Below are 15,745 nucleotides of genomic sequence, written 5' to 3'. Positions count from 1 at the left end.
ATTGATGTTACTGTGGATTGGAAAATTGGAGGAATTCAAAAAAATGTCTGGGATTGCATAATGAAGGTTGAAATTGTGTCAAACTTCGAAAAGCCAGAGCGCACGCTTTGTCACATTGCACTTGACAGAAATGTGGATTTTTATGCGTAGATGTTTTTCGTTCTGATATCGGATCGCTTCGGTTGGAACGTCAACATTTTTATGGAGGTTAATATTCCGCGTGATGATGTAAAACTCAGTAATACGCAGTACTTTTATGATTGCGTAATGAAGATGCTCAGCGAGTTCAAGTTGAATGTTATTTTATGGAAAAAATGAATGCACACGAAAGTAACGATGTGACGTCGGCTTTTCGACGATTAAAAGCGCTCCGATTACCATTTTTTTACTCGCTATCAACGTGAGCAGATATTTTGATTTTTTTTAAACGATTAATTCCGTTCGACGTTTTTTATCTCCTATCAAGTCGTTCGCCTGTGGGATCCGTTGGGCGCCTGAACTATGACAATTTTCTTACATCCAAGCAAATACGCGTGCATTCTCTTTTCTCGATCCTTCAGGCGCCTCATTGGAACTCCAGATTTACCTGCTTTAGAGAGTCAACAAATCTATTGCTTTCGGGAATGTTTTTGGATGGACGCGAAAATAATTCAGCATAGCGGACTTTTCGGTATAGTTTCAAGGATATTTCAAGAGTACAAAAATATTTTTTCAATGTGAGAAATACTCATTTGGACGTGGTTTATGCGCACAGTCTGACCGTCGAAGTTTCTCAGCTGCTCACAATGGAGATCGTAATTATTATCTGCAACAATAATTTCAATTTTTTTCCATTTTCATTTATTTTTCCTTCCATATGAATCTATAAAGACACGAAAAAATTGCGGAATTCTGTATTTTTAGAGAGTTTGAAAAAAAAACGTTTCTAAAGAAGAAGAATATCACTTCAACGTGCTGTAAATATCAAATTTTGCAATTTTTTCAAGTTTTTATAGGTTCGTATCGAAGAAAATAGTGAAAATGGAAAAAGAATTTGGAATTATATTTCTCAAATTAGTATTTTTCACATTAAAAAAATGTTTTTGTACTTTTGAAATATCCTTGAAAATAATACCGAAAAGTTCGCTATACTGAGTTATTTCCGTCTATCCCAAAAACATTCCCGAAAACAATCGATTTTTTTGACTTTCTAAAGCAGCGTTCCCTTTATAATTTCAAACATTGGGATAAGAATTAGGCTGTGACACATGGGCATTTGAGATGACGTTTGTAAACGCAATAGGATTTTCTTCTGTTTGAAGATTTTTGTATTGTTGATGGACGACTAACCAGAAGTAGGAACTAAGAGCTGAAACATGAAAAAATACAAGATAATTAAATCCCAGAATAGGTCAAGCTTGCAAAAGCAACAAAGCAAATAAACCGTTTGAATAAACAATGAATGACGGTTTTGATAAAATTACTATGCCACTTTCTTTCGTCGTAGGATTGAAAAGAAAAAAAATCTAACCGATTTGTATTGCGAGGATAATTAAAGAAAGCAGCAACATTCCCACAATGATCATCGAAGCGAGCACGATGATTGACGCCAGGCCGTAACAGGATCCAAAAATTATAGTTGTGAAAGTTAGAGCCAGCCAAGGATACATGTGTTTGGCTTTTTTCTGAAACATTTCCATCGTTTTGAGGTATTTTTTTTCAAAAAATATTCGTATATTTTTGTATTTAAAAAATGTTTGTATAGGATTCAAACAACAGCCAACATCGAGAAAAAAAATCGTCGTAACAACTAAATGTTTTTAGTTAATATTTTTGCTGCGTGATCTAACTAACATTCGCTTGCGATAAATAAGGATCGTTTATCCGAATCACTAAATTTTTGTTTATGTGAATTAACTAAACGAGTGAAACCAAATCTTTTGTTCGAAGAACTCAGAACATTTGGTTATTTCTACTTAATTCACATACACTTTTATCATATATTTATTTGATAACTCAAAATTTGTTGAAATGTATTATTATATTAGCCAACACGATTTGTGGAAAAAAACAAATAATTTTGATAGTCGGATTTTTTCTTTTAAGGATATTTGGTACAGGCTTACAATGTTGCCATGCTAAATCATGCTAAAAACATAAAAAATTTCAAAATGATCAGAATTTTATAAAATTTGGTTAACATATTCTTTAGTGTCAAATTTGATAATATAAATTTTTTAAGATTTTTCTTCTGTACAGTTATCGAGTAATTAATCACTAAAGTTCACGTGTACAATCATAGCGTTTCCATATATCTATTATTATACATTCCGGGCATAAGAAATCTGCTTTAATGCGTAATTACTCAATAACTAAGCAGAAGAAAATTTTGAAAAAAATTCTGTTTTCGCACTTGATGTTGAAGAACATTATCACCGAATTTGATCAATTTCTAATTATTTAGACTTTTGTACCATACATCGTTAACTGAATCTTATCGATGATGAACCAAATGAATTGTCTATACAAATGTCTACCTCAAAACAAAAGTTCAGTATATTTTATATCGTTTTGTTAATTCAGCTGAAGGTTTTCTTACCACAACAAAATCTACGGAGATTCAGTATACAATTATTTTCGTAGCAACAAAATATGACGTTAGAGTAACCCAAATATCGTCACATAATCCTCAATTTCGTTAGTCCAAATCGTTATCGAATTGTTATATAAATATTTTGTGAAATTTAATAAATATTTTCTCGTTCGTATAGGACTAAATATTTTAGTTAAATTCAACATTTTTCAAGTGTTTCAACAAAATTTTTTCCCAGTGTAAAAATTGTAAAAGAGTTCGGATTTATTGGTTCCTAATATTTTGTTTCCATTGCATTATAATGCTCTCGAACGTACCTGCACAATACCGTAAACCATGGAAATTGCGGAACACATGACAATGAAAAAATAAAAGCACAGGGATAAAGATATGATCCAGGCAGGTGTGTACTCCAGATGATCCGGTCCCTCAATTGAAGGATACGGCCATGACATTGACGTCATTTGATTTATCAACCAAATCAGTGTGCATATCGACAAAATACTAATTTTTCTGTCAAATGACACGTCAAGTTTTGGTCTTACCGTGTCTCTAGTTGCCAATTGAAAAAAATTACGAGCACGAGTTCTTTATACTTTCAATCACATTAGACAAGGCTGCATTCAATTTTTCTTTCAATCTTCATTCGTGCACTTTTTTTTTTAGCTTCAAATTAATTTGAACGTTAAATCATTCAATGTCTGCACGATGACGTTACATGGATATTCCTTTCATCAAATCTTTTTTGCACAACATTAATCGAGTTCAATGTACTTACTGTCGACAGGATTCCGATTATTATTGAACCTGTTCTCACAGAGAAACAACAGCAACAATTTTTCATCTGCAACAACATCCAAGTTTTCCATTTTTGTTTTTTTCTCAACAAAACGATAATTGTATATTTCCGAATCGACGATGAAATTTGAATATCTTGTTCACGTGGCACAGGAATTTTAAGTGGTTTTTTTGAGTAGGCTTCCCCAAGGTGGAAGCCCGAAAATCAAGTAACTTTTGCTACGGGACAATGCAATTGAAGTAATCGTTCAACGATGGGATTCGAAGTTTCCTTACGGGACAATGCAATTGAAGTAATCGTTCAACGATGGGATTCGAAGTTTCGAAGATTCACTTTGTTAAATTTGTTAAGGGGGTCATAATGCGTGGCAGTCGGACTTTTGGCGTTTTTTCAAGATTTATTTGTGCCGAGGAAAAAACATAGACTTTTGAAATTTGGAGGGTTTATTTATTGGTATTTAAACTCTATGAAAGAATTTTTTAATTCTGATGTCTTGGGTAGATTCGGTATAAAAATACTCCACAGGAACCCACATGGTCTCCACGATTCCGGAGGGTCGGTTGATCTAGATCAAAAAACCAACGAGCGTTTCGATTTGTAAACCCGTGGCTATCGTCTGAACTAAAATCATACAGAAATATTCAAAATTCCAGGATTGTCGCACTTGGAAACACAAGATTTCAATTTTCAGAAAATGTTTCCAAGTCCAATAATCCTTGAATTTTGAATATTTCTGTATGATTTTAGTTCAGGCGATAGCCACTGCTTTACAAATCAAAACGCTTTTTGGTTTTTTGATCTCAGATCAACCAACCCTCCGGAATCGTGGAGACCATGTGGGTTCCTGTGGAGTAGTTTTACACCGAATCTACCCGAGATATCAGAGTTAAAAAATTCTATCATAGAGTTTAAATACCAATAAATAAACCCTCCAAATTTCAAAAGTCTATGGTTTTTCCTCGCCACAAATAAATCTCGAAAAAACGCCAAAAAATCCGGCTGCCACACGGGGTGACCCCCTTAAATTCCATGAGCTCCAATGCAACTTCCATTGAACCGGTCGAGCCTTTCGATCCTTTTTCTCCTAATTTTGTATTACTGTCAACGCGGTTCAATTATGTAATTCCGAAAGGGTGAAGCTTCGACAACTCGGTTGTGACTACTCCGGCGGATCTGAATTTTGAAGTCTTTTAACTCGATTTGAGCAGGTGATAGCAGGTGTCGTCTCGGCTATCGCGATAAAAATATTTCATCAAATCATCCAACTCTCGTTTTATTTTGGAGATAAAGCGATCGAACTTTCTAATATTTCGTTGAATAATACGTCATATATGAAATTAGTAGAATTTTTTCGGTGACATAGATCGGGGCGAAATGAGGCACTTCACACAATAATTGTACTTTTTCAAAAGTTTTACAAACTTTGTCTATTTTTTGCTTCAACCTCAAAGGAATCAAAAAAATCAAGCATCCAAAATGAAAATAATCCACAAAAAGGACGTCTGACGATGCGAATGACACCGGAGACTGTCGATCATTATCCCGTGAGCAACAGTCTTCTTAGGACAAGTCTGCTTGTTACATCGACCTCTCGTTTGTTCAGGCAACCTGTACGTGAAAAATGTATTGACGTTATGCACAAATTTCATGTAAAAAGGTCGATTTCCACGTTTAAATAATCGTCCTGAAAAGGTTTGTATCGTCGACACCACCAAAAGTGATGGTCCCCATAAAAATATGTTTGCCCCGGTTTCTCCTTCGTCTTTTCAAAAATTTAGCACAACGTTACCGAGAAATTCTCTCGGTATCAATTGCTCGGTTATCTTAATTGTGTGTCTATACCGCACGATAGCATCGGGCGGAGGTGTTTGGCTTTGACTATCCGGGATCAGGAAAATATTGAATCATCGGTGATATCATCGGTTTTTTAGAATGCAAGACTTCCAACTGATTGAAGAGCAAGACTCAGTTTCAATTCGATCGCGGCACGATCGCTTCGGGACGAACGGGACACTATTTTGTCACGCCCAGCGACCCGTCGTCCCGAAGATTATTGCTTGTCTTGAAGGCGATCGCTCCGATTTTCGTCGGGCCCCATGCGCTGCCAGGCCGAATCGTAAATTTTCGAAGCGAAAACCGTTTTTCGGCGATAACTCACAATAATCAGCACTCACTTAATCGCGTTTTTTTGAAGCGACCTTCAAAGTTTTTTGAAAAATTTTCACAAAAAAGAACTCGACGCAATAAACATCCAAACGAATCTTCAGATTTGGATTTCGCGTACTATTGGAGTTACAATAAATCGGTTTGAAGTACGTACGTATATTTTTCACGTCTGATAGCATGTATACACATTCAAATGTATAAATTGTCTTAATCACAGATATATTATTGTACAAAGAATATTATCCGTGTGTAAAAAATCACAAGTGAAATATTATCGTGTTATTCGCACGCTCTTTTCTTTAACAATTCATTTCCATAGCGGCGTCTCCATCGTAACATTATCACACGATTATCGAGCAGCACAAGTATTTCAACGTTTATCACACTCGTTTGATGCGCCTCACGTCAATTGACCGAATATACACCGGCTGTTGAATTAGACGCTGGTGAATTACAATATTTTTCATGTCGCTCGAATGTATTCGATTATGTTGATTAATATTTTTTTCATAACATCGAACGATTATAGGTAATTTTGGAGACACAGATACACGATTAGGAGTTTAATGGCCGGCGTATTTTCCATCAAAATATATCCGTTATTGACGCAATGGAAAAAAAAAAAAAAAAAACAAACAAATGAACGCAACGAACGTACTAATTGCGATTCTTTTTACATTTGACACGAAGGACGATACCCGAATCTCAAATAGCGAGGAAAATTGGCCGATCTAGCTTACGATCTAGCTAAAGGTCTTTGCAAATTTCGATAAATTTATCACGTTATCGAAAAGAAAAAATCGGATCGGATAATGTTTTTCTTCGGCCCTTGAAAAAATATTCGACGTCCGTACTTATCGTACCATCAAGACTTTCCGTATAAAAAATATTGTTCGCTGATTGTAAAGAGTAATGTAGATATAACTATGAATAAAGTGAACGTAAAAAATCATTGTTGTTTTTTTCAAGACGCTAGTCTTCGTTTTACAAAAAATACCGAGCTTGGTCGTTCTCAATGAATTTCGTTTGGAATCGAGTGGTTGTTTTAGTATGCGGTGAAGCATTTGTACACTTTTGGGCGAATCTTAAACGTGGAGGTAGGGCGCCACGCCGAAGACTTTTCCGTCCGATGGACGCGTCTGGTGTCCGAATTTCTCCGCTACCAGCTCCTTGTAATGACTGTAGACGACTTGCCAGAAGTAGATTTGTATTGCTGGATTGAGAAAAGGAGAAAAAATAATGATTAGCGCAGCAGACGTTACGCCTTAATCAGAGTCAGACCTCGGTTATTGCGGAATAACGAAACGCAAAAGTGCGATCCAGTTTCCGGTGGATGCTCATTCCGTAGAAACTAACTCCGATGAAATTTCATCGAACGGACTCTCGCATTGCTAACAAACAATCGAAGTATCCTTACCCGAACTCACTGACGAGAATATCATGAGGAAAAAAAAATACTGGATCGGGAGTTCTATCGCGGAGATTATGCTCACTGCAATTGTGAGACAAACGCCAGCTACGACACCTCCGAAGGAAATTGCGAGCCAGGGAAAGATGTAGCCGGAGAGCCTCTGAAAATTTTTCCTTACTTTTAGCTCACATTGTCAAGAATAATTGTAATTAATCGTCGAGTTTATCGCTGCATCGTAGTTTCAAAAGTTTTTACGATATTTCGTATTAAAAAATGCGGTTTTTTTGGGAGTTTTTACCTTGATCGCACCCGCGATCATAAGCGCAGAGAATATTCCTCCGATTAATACGTATATTAAGATGGTCACGACGAAAATTTTGAGGAGAACGACGATGGCCGTGGCTGGGCTTTCTCTCGGCACGCTGATTTCGCTCACGTGAAATCCCATCAGTATCGTGTTCAGAATCGCTCCTATCTGTGTGAAAAATTCGTTTAAAAAAGCTTGAAAAGGTAATTTAAAAAAATGGCAACTTTTCAGAAAAAGACGTTGCAAGGTTTTGCCCACGATATCGCGTCTATTCGAATGGACGTTTTCCTGTCGTTTTGACAGCGAAAGAACTTACCAGTGACAAGGAGCCGATCACGATTGTTCCTTTTTGCAAAGAGATGCAACCGCAGCAAGAGTTAACCAGAATCTGAAATGACATTGAGGAATTAGGTGACAAAAATATTTTTGATAAGTGCATCCAATGAAAACGAGCTCGAGGACCTTCGTGGTTTTCTCTCCTTCGTGACAGTCACGTGTCCAATATTTTGTCCGTAAACAACGTCGAATAAATAATTACGTTCGTTTCGTCTGCTGGCTAGACTTGAAAAACGCTTTAAATTACATTTTCGCAAATACTGCACGCTGTTGGGCAGCCTCAGTCATTTTCTTCTGCGTCAATTTAACGACAAATACAGTTGAATGGAGTTTGCAGTATTCATTCAACAGCAGCCTTGTTCATCGAGCGAGTACCTACACTTGTGGGTTGATTGAACAATTACTAAGTTGACGCATCTCGAGTTTTTGCGCGAGTCACTTCTAATCGAGATTTCGATTCGTTTAGCAAAACCGTTTTAAAGATTCCCTTGAAAAACGTAGGCTCGACAAGAGATCAAATTTTTCGACAACTGCGGAAACGATTCTTGACAAACCACGATAAATTTACTCAAATTTACTCTCTTTACATCTCGTTTTTTTATACACGTGATAACAATGAAAAAACGAAGATTTATTCGCCCCAGCGTCTCACATCTGTTTGATATCAGTTCGCCTGAGTCGAGTCGAAAGAATGTATTCGAAAGCTCATAGTTTATCACTCATACCGAACCATTTTTTTTACGCCCGAAATACACCGATCGAAACGAATTATTTTTTCGTCGATTCTTGCTCCAGGCAGTTCTAAAATGTGTGAGTTTATAGGAGGAAGAGTAAGAGGTTGGGTAATTTATTGCAAGGCTGAGCAGTCACTGTAGACTACACAGAGTTTGCCTCGCGTTCGGACCGCGAGAATTTATCCCCGTCTCGATTAAAAATATACCTATACAGAGCTTCCATCACGTGCTCTCGAGCGTTTTCAACTTTATCTTCACTCCTTCCCGCCTGACGAATAATTTGATCGTTCTTTGCTGCAGTAAAACATGAGTTATCACTGACGGTAGAAGCCGCACGTTTTTTTCACGTCGCCGATGCGATGCTCGAATGTCCAGAAGCGTCAACAGCTTTTTCATTCTCACTCTCCGGATAACGAAATCGCATCAGTGTGCAGCAGTGCAGTGTCGATCACTATATCGTATCTTTCGAAAATTTCAGCCGATAATAAATGTCAACGAGAGTCACGCTTTCATCATCTCGCCCTCTCGCTCCCTTGCTTTTTTACTTTTGTTTCAATTTATCAAACCCAATCCACGATTATTTCAAATTCAGAACCAGCTTGCTTTGTTTTAATAAACATGGAATAAGAGTATAACGAGCCTGAATGTTTTTCGTTTCCTCGTCGTTGATCACGAAGACGCGGAGGCGAAACGAACGCGATAAACGAGATGACGAATTTTTTGAAAAGTTGCATCTTGTTTTTGAAAGGAAGAAAAGAATCGTGAACTCTCGACAGTTTTTAATCGATCGGAAACTCTGGTTTTATCCTATCGAAGAAACAACTCGAATTTTCACCGCATCAAGACGGCCGTTTCCATCTTAAAAATCGTCTTCGGAGCTGTCGGCGTCGCTGTTTACTTTTTCAACTATGCACGCTAATTGAGTATAACGACGGTAACATGTTAGTGCAGTTGGTGTTACTTTATCGTGTAATCATACAGGAAAAGATGGCGGATGTGAATCATACTGCACGATTTGCGTTCGTGCTCGTCTCAGAGAAGGAAGTCTCGACTTTTATTCCAAGAAACTTATTATTTCTATTATTCCTTCGACAATTTTTCAATTATTTATCATCTTGGTATTCGAGGCTTGTAGAATCGAACTGATGTGCAGGATTAACTGAGAATCTTGAGGAAATTCACTCGAATGAAAAAATCGATGCGACTTTTTGACGCACTGTCACAATAATTCACATTAATCGATTCCAGTATTATGGGAATCAATGACAAGCTTAAAATGAAGGGAAAACGTTATCCAAAGTTTGAGTCAAATATCGCAATCGAACTTCTGTTCCAAGAGCACTTTGAGCGATCAACAAAAACTGGCGAAAATTCTCGAAATAATGTGAAACACAGAATTCGTCGAATCCTCATTATCAAGTGAATCGAGTGAAGAAGTTTAATTAATCGTGAATTAATGCTTTCAAAATATCGACTATTTTCAAGATCATCGATGAGTTTCGAAATGGATTAACCCACACAACATTCGTACACTGATGAGACTCCGGCGTCCAGTACCATTTTTTTCGCGTCATCAGAATTTTTTCAGTCGAAAAAGCAAATAAAACCAGTCACGTATAAACCCGAGCATGCGAGCAGTTCGAGTGCTGATTCATTTCGCAACTCGAATGTTTTCATTCCCCTTTCGTATTGACATCGTAACACGATTGAGGGAAGCTCAAAACCGATTGTTTTTTCGCTAAATCATGAGATTAACCTCAACTCCAGAACGATGTTTCGTCTTTAGTGATCACGCACTTAATATTTCGACGGGTTAAACTGCACCTGATAAATCCTGAGTCGCGAAATATGCACCGGAGCAAAGGGGAGAAAAATTCATAAAGATTAGTATGAAAATAAAAGAAATTTACCATTTTATAAATTTATGAGGAAGAACTTCGGGAAGATGACGACAAAAATAGCACGAGGTCACGGCAAGACCCAGGCGAAGTGTACAATGCCACAGCAGAAATTCACGACCAAATATACCTCCTCGTGGCTGTTCACGGCAACAACTGGTTCATCACTGTAGTTGCGCTGTACGATCTCAGCGTCTCTCTACGAGTCGAACGCATCCGCAGCGGAGTCCTTGCGAATCGATTATAACGCTCCGCACATATCTATATAGTTTCGAGATTCTTTTTTCAAATTTACATTCTTTTGTGTACTCTGCCCCTTCTCTTGGTCCGTGAGAGCTCCGACCAATCACCGAGACGAATGCAACACATGTATCGTCGACGCACGTTGTTTTTGGCTGGCGGTGACGAGGAGTTCGCCGAATTCGAGCCTCGAAACCCCAACGTACACACTTGCCTGTTCAACGTCGATATTCTTGTCTACTGTGCGGCGGGTTAATCCATGACGTCACGGACCCTCGTTCCCGTATTACGTTCCCGTATTCAATAGAGCTGCTCTCACGCGCGGGTCTGCTTACGAATGAAAATAATGTGAAAAAGTGTTTATACTTTGAAACATTCAACGCGCAATTGGCGAGTTATGATTATCCTCTGAATTCAATAAACCGTAGCGATAGTTTCGCTACGATTTGTTCCCTAATTTTCGAGAATTATTTGCGGACGGAAAAGTCGACAGCGAATAAAAAGATGGGTCTTGAGGTGCGTTCGAATTGACGAAAATATGCAGCGAAGCACATTCGACTCAATTTTTAAACGGGTGGCAAAATGCTTGCGAAGCAGTAGCAGTAGTTTCCACGAACGAAAATTTTCTTTTGGAACGTTGCAAAGTCTACTCTTGAGAGAGAAACTTGTTTCAGTCAAATTTTACAATTTTTTCATTACGCGGGTTAATATCTATACAAAAGCACCGTGAAATGAAAATTTGCTCATTTCGAGAACGCCACTCTGCATGTTCACTGCACGACTACTGCTCGCTCTCACCACTAATCGTCCCCACGGAGATCAATAATGGGTTTACACACATAAGTAGCGCATTGCTGGCCTACTAACATTTTTAATATTAAATCGTAAACTCAATACTCGAGTGACGGAGTATTGTTTTTACGTTCCGAATGATATTTTTACCAAAAAAACAATAGCAGAAGGGGGAATTTGAGCAATCCGGTGAACATAAAAAATGTTCTTAGAAAGGAACATTTCTCGAGAGTCTACAAAACAGCCGATGGACACGTGATGGCCAAATGACAGCGCTCTCCATATTTTCCGTCTCGTGGAGTACGCGGATTCCAAGGGTTTCTTGGAGAAACCCTTGAAAAAGGCCGAAGGGGTGATCTCCATAAAAAAAGGGACCCTCGAGTGGGCTCGGGCCTCTGGGGTCAGAGGACACGAGCGAGGACGCGGAACGAGCATACACACATTGTTTCGAGTCATATTTTCTTTACTTTTAATAAATATTACTTCTACACAGGGAAAGAATTTTCACTGTAGAAATATTGTGTCTGATCGAGGCAAATCCGAGGACGTCGATATCGACGTTGCAATTAATATGTTCCGCGATAAATTTCTGTGAGTCTGAAACCTCTAATTCCATCCTATTACCCCATACAAGTGGATTTAAAAAGCTGATTATCGGAACGTGGTCGCTGCTCGTGTCTTCTAAACCGATGGATTCCAGTAGGAAAAGTTGGAAAATGAACACAGTACGTGAGGCGCATTGGATTTCCATGTTATTTGTTGCTCTACGGACCCAAAGTCCATGACCCAAAGATCGAGTCACTGATTAGAATCTATATACTGTTAATCATCATCGAAATTTATTAGTGTAACTGTCACTTAGTTATATGTGAACAGAAATAATCGTGATGTAAATAATGATGAATTCCGTCTCAAGCGATCTGCAGCTCGAAACCATTCATTTTTTTTCCAAATTATAATTTTCAAAGTATTTTAATTATTTTTTGGATGTTGACACTCGATCGAACGAAGGCGTGAGGAATCTCTTTGCTGAGTTATCAACGCAGGCTCCTCTTTAAAAGTGTCTTTGTCGCAGGTTTTGATATCAAAGTGTACGAGATAAAAACGTTCTCGACTTCCATTTCTGGTCATTGGTGTTCCTTTCAACGGTACATAATCGACATGGTAATAATCAAAGAATCTAAATCGGTACGTGGACACAAAAGTAGTTATCGATCGGACGAATCCATCATCCAGAACGCTCAGTTTTTATTTTCCAACTCAGCACGTTCTGTCAGCATCCTAGTAAACATGCGATCTCAAATATCTCCGACAAAGCGTTCGAGGAATCGCATTATTCCACGTATTAGATTAGATATGACGTGAACTTGAAGACATGCATTGATTGCAATGTTATTTTTCTGTAGAAATTCTCAATATTTGTATATGGAAGCACACTGATATTGAAAACCTGTCCCAAATTGTTTAATATTGAGCAGATCTTCAACTTGAAAGTGGCTCGAGAGGCGAGCCATTCCTTACAAAATTTTCTTATTCAGAGCGAAATTTCATGCTCTCCGACTAGAAGCAGTGGCCTCATCGTTGTATGTAAAGTATTTTATTAATTCCAAGTTATTTTGCGGGGTTTTCCTGACCGCGGGACTTTCCTTGTTGATTGTTTGGGTCGATTGCGCCGAGCGCGTAACGATTTATCTCTGAATTTGTTTAAGCGCGAAGTGATATTTTAGCGGAATTCCAATTGGAGCCGAAACTTGGTACTCTTTTTCACTTTAATATTAGAAAACTTTTTTCAAAAGGATTTATGAGTATACCAGATTTTTCGAGGAATTGAATTTCAAAGATTCTTCTGAGGCAAGTTTTCTTGGAAGGAAACATAATCTTGTGTTAAGTTTCAGCTCGGAATTTGTTTGCTTCACGTTTCTCCGAACTTCATCCTTTTCAATTTGCGGTTGTTTTGTTTATTGAATTATTTTACATTGTCTACAAATTATAGCAAGATCAAACAAAATGTTGAACCCAAAAACTCTTTTTTTTTCAGCAATCGATCTTTAACTCCAAAATTAGATACTATTTTTCGACGTCTTTTAACCGAATAAGTACTAGATTCTGGCGAACCTATTTAGCTCTTTAAACGGAATGAGAATTTCGGAAAAAAATTGCAAGTATTTTATATGGCTCCAGCTATTTAGTTTAATCGATAGTAATATCATGCAATTGCATTCGAAGCTGTTAATCGAATTACTGAAAAAACGTGGTGTATCTTATCGTTTTGATACTGAGTACGCAAGGACAGTTCGTTAAAATTTGTAGAGATGGAAGGCATCGAATATCCGTATTTTCGTGCAGAAAATCGAACGCATTTTCTTCTCAATTATTGAAATTTCATAAAAAATAATAATTGATTGATCTTCAGACGAAGTCGTGAATTGAGCGACCGTTCATATTTTCAAGTAATTAAAATATCGATCGAAATTAAATTTACGATAAGTATTGGACTGTCCACATCGGTCGGAACGGGCTCGCGATGAGTATTGCGTAACGGGGTAAGATAAGATTGATATAATCCTCCACTGGTCCAGCGTTTCTTTGTAAGTGCTGTTTCGAATAAATAATCAAAACGTTCATTCTATTGATGCATCTTCAATGCATTTAAAAAACGATGAAAAAAGTTTTCATTTTTTTACAAGATTTACAAGTGCATTTGAATCCCTATGCTTTCATTTCTTTAGCCACAATGATGGAGTTTTCCATCGGTCGGGTTTCTCGCGCCTGAAGTATGGCTTCACTCTCGACTCTTGAACCAGACGCACTGCTAAACTCTTTTCGCAAATGTGATTATTTTTCTTCTCTTTTTTAAAGTTCAATTTATTTAAGTCATCGCTATTTCATCAATTATTTTTCAACCGTTGAGCTGGAATTTCATCGTGCACAAGCAAATTTTAACAACTGTTACGTCACAGTAGGAGATATTGAAATGGGGTGATTAAAGAAAGAAAAAAAATTTTTCCTCCAAGTCCCAAGTGATTAGTATGTTAATATATAATGAAAAAGTAATTCTCTCAAAATTTGGACCATCTGGAAACATTTTTAGAGGTGATGCCAATGACGTTAACATTTTTTTTTCTTAGTGAAAAACCACCATTAAAAAGACCGATTGTTCGGTGTTACAACGACAAAAGTTAGCACTCGATCAATAGTTGATTCTCTCAAGATGATTTTAACTCAAATTTAAACTCAAAACATTATTTTCTCAAAATTTTGATCACCTGACAAATTTTTTAGAGGCGCTGCCAGTACAATTTATATATTTTTTCATTCCACTGGCAAATTTTAAGCGAATTACTTTTGCATTATGTATATTAACATAATCACTTGAGATTCTGAGGAAACATTTTTTTTTTAATCACTCTAATGGATACATTTATTGATTAATTATTGTGGAATATTTATTGACCGAATTTCTCCTGCTGGTTTCCTCACTTTCTTTCCTCAGAATTGAATCGTCGTCGTCTTGTAGGTAAATCATTGTGATTTGAGTGGTTACAACAGCTCGTTCGAACATGGTTTACGATATATTAATTACATGTTCAATTATAATTACTTTTAATATGATTGTATTATTAAATTGATATTAGAGTTTGATTAAAAACAATGAAAATTAAATTCTTAGTGTTTGATTGGGTCTGAGTTGTAAATTCGCGATTGCTGCTTGAAAAAGTCCATTTTTCGTGAAGATTCGCCAATTAACTGAGCGTAACGTTGACTTGCGAAAATTTAAGAATCACAATGAAATGACCTCGGCAGAAGACATGCAGGGCGTTTCTTCACTAAATAAACTTAACCCATCTTTTTTAATAAAATTGTAATCCATTGGCCAATCACGAAATTAAAAATTCACTTTCCTCTTGTTCGGTAGTAAGGGGGGGGGGGGAGGCTTTGATCGTACGTCGATTTCAATATTCTTTCGTTTCAATTGAACCTTGTTCTAAGTTTACCAGTTTTAGCACGTTCTGTCTACTAGGTCGAAGGTCAACATCAAGAGGTAAACAAAACTTTCTTAAATTTTGACCGATTTTCAGAAAAATGAACGTTCTCGATACGTTTAGTTTCGTTAGAGTCGCTTGTTCTTGAGAAAGTCCATGATGCAATCCACAGCAACCTACCTAATTCATTAACAATTTAACCTAACGGAGTATACAATGAAATTGAGGACTTGTTTGCCTGGAAATAAAGCTGGAAGTTTTGGAAATCTTTTGGATTCCACGAAGCTATAAAAGATTTTGCATTCGAGTGTTGCAAGCCAAAAGTCAGGCTGTCACTGTTGCCACAATTCTGTTTTTTTTTGATCGAACACGATGCATCTTTCGACGCTTATTCTGTTTCCTTTTCTAAAAGACAGTCGTATCGTTTAGCGAAAAATGGGGAGCGTCCATGCACCATCAGCGCTCATTAGCAAGGCTCGCTCGGAAGACATTTATTTTAATCGTTCG

At 37.3% G+C, this 15,745-nt stretch overlaps 2 protein-coding genes across 3 annotated transcripts; both read right to left on the bottom strand.

Moving 5' to 3' along the window:
- Window positions 1–1,199: 1,199 nt before the first annotated feature.
- Window positions 1,200–3,771, bottom strand: LOC122415881 (uncharacterized). Of its 2 annotated transcripts, none has more exons than XM_043428415.1 (4): window positions 3,647–3,771; window positions 3,351–3,416; window positions 1,511–1,664; window positions 1,200–1,348 (listed from the first exon to the last, which is right to left on the bottom strand). In XM_043428415.1, exons 2-4 carry the CDS (start codon window positions 3,414–3,416, stop codon window positions 1,215–1,217), a joined length of 354 nt encoding a protein of 117 aa, XP_043284350.1. In that variant the 5' UTR covers window positions 3,647–3,771; the 3' UTR covers window positions 1,200–1,214. The 2 variants fall into 2 exon arrangements, with proteins under 2 accessions (XP_043284350.1, XP_043284347.1); XM_043428412.1 differs by having other exon boundaries at window positions 3,594–3,717.
- Window positions 3,772–5,673: 1,902 nt separating this feature from the next.
- LOC122415857 (uncharacterized) lies at window positions 5,674–10,462 on the bottom strand. Its single transcript, XM_043428383.1, has 5 exons — window positions 10,236–10,462; window positions 7,572–7,643; window positions 7,247–7,423; window positions 6,955–7,108; window positions 5,674–6,750 (listed from the first exon to the last, which is right to left on the bottom strand). Exons 1-5 carry the CDS (start codon window positions 10,236–10,238, stop codon window positions 6,623–6,625), a joined length of 534 nt encoding a protein of 177 aa, XP_043284318.1. The 5' UTR covers window positions 10,239–10,462; the 3' UTR covers window positions 5,674–6,622.
- Between the last annotated feature and the right edge of the window lie 5,283 nt (window positions 10,463–15,745).

This window comes from Venturia canescens, chromosome 1, assembly GCF_019457755.1.
Source record: "Venturia canescens isolate UGA chromosome 1, ASM1945775v1, whole genome shotgun sequence".
Classification (NCBI taxonomy): Eukaryota; Metazoa; Arthropoda; class Insecta; order Hymenoptera; family Ichneumonidae; genus Venturia; species Venturia canescens.
This window is presented reverse-complemented; position numbering and strand designations above follow the sequence as displayed.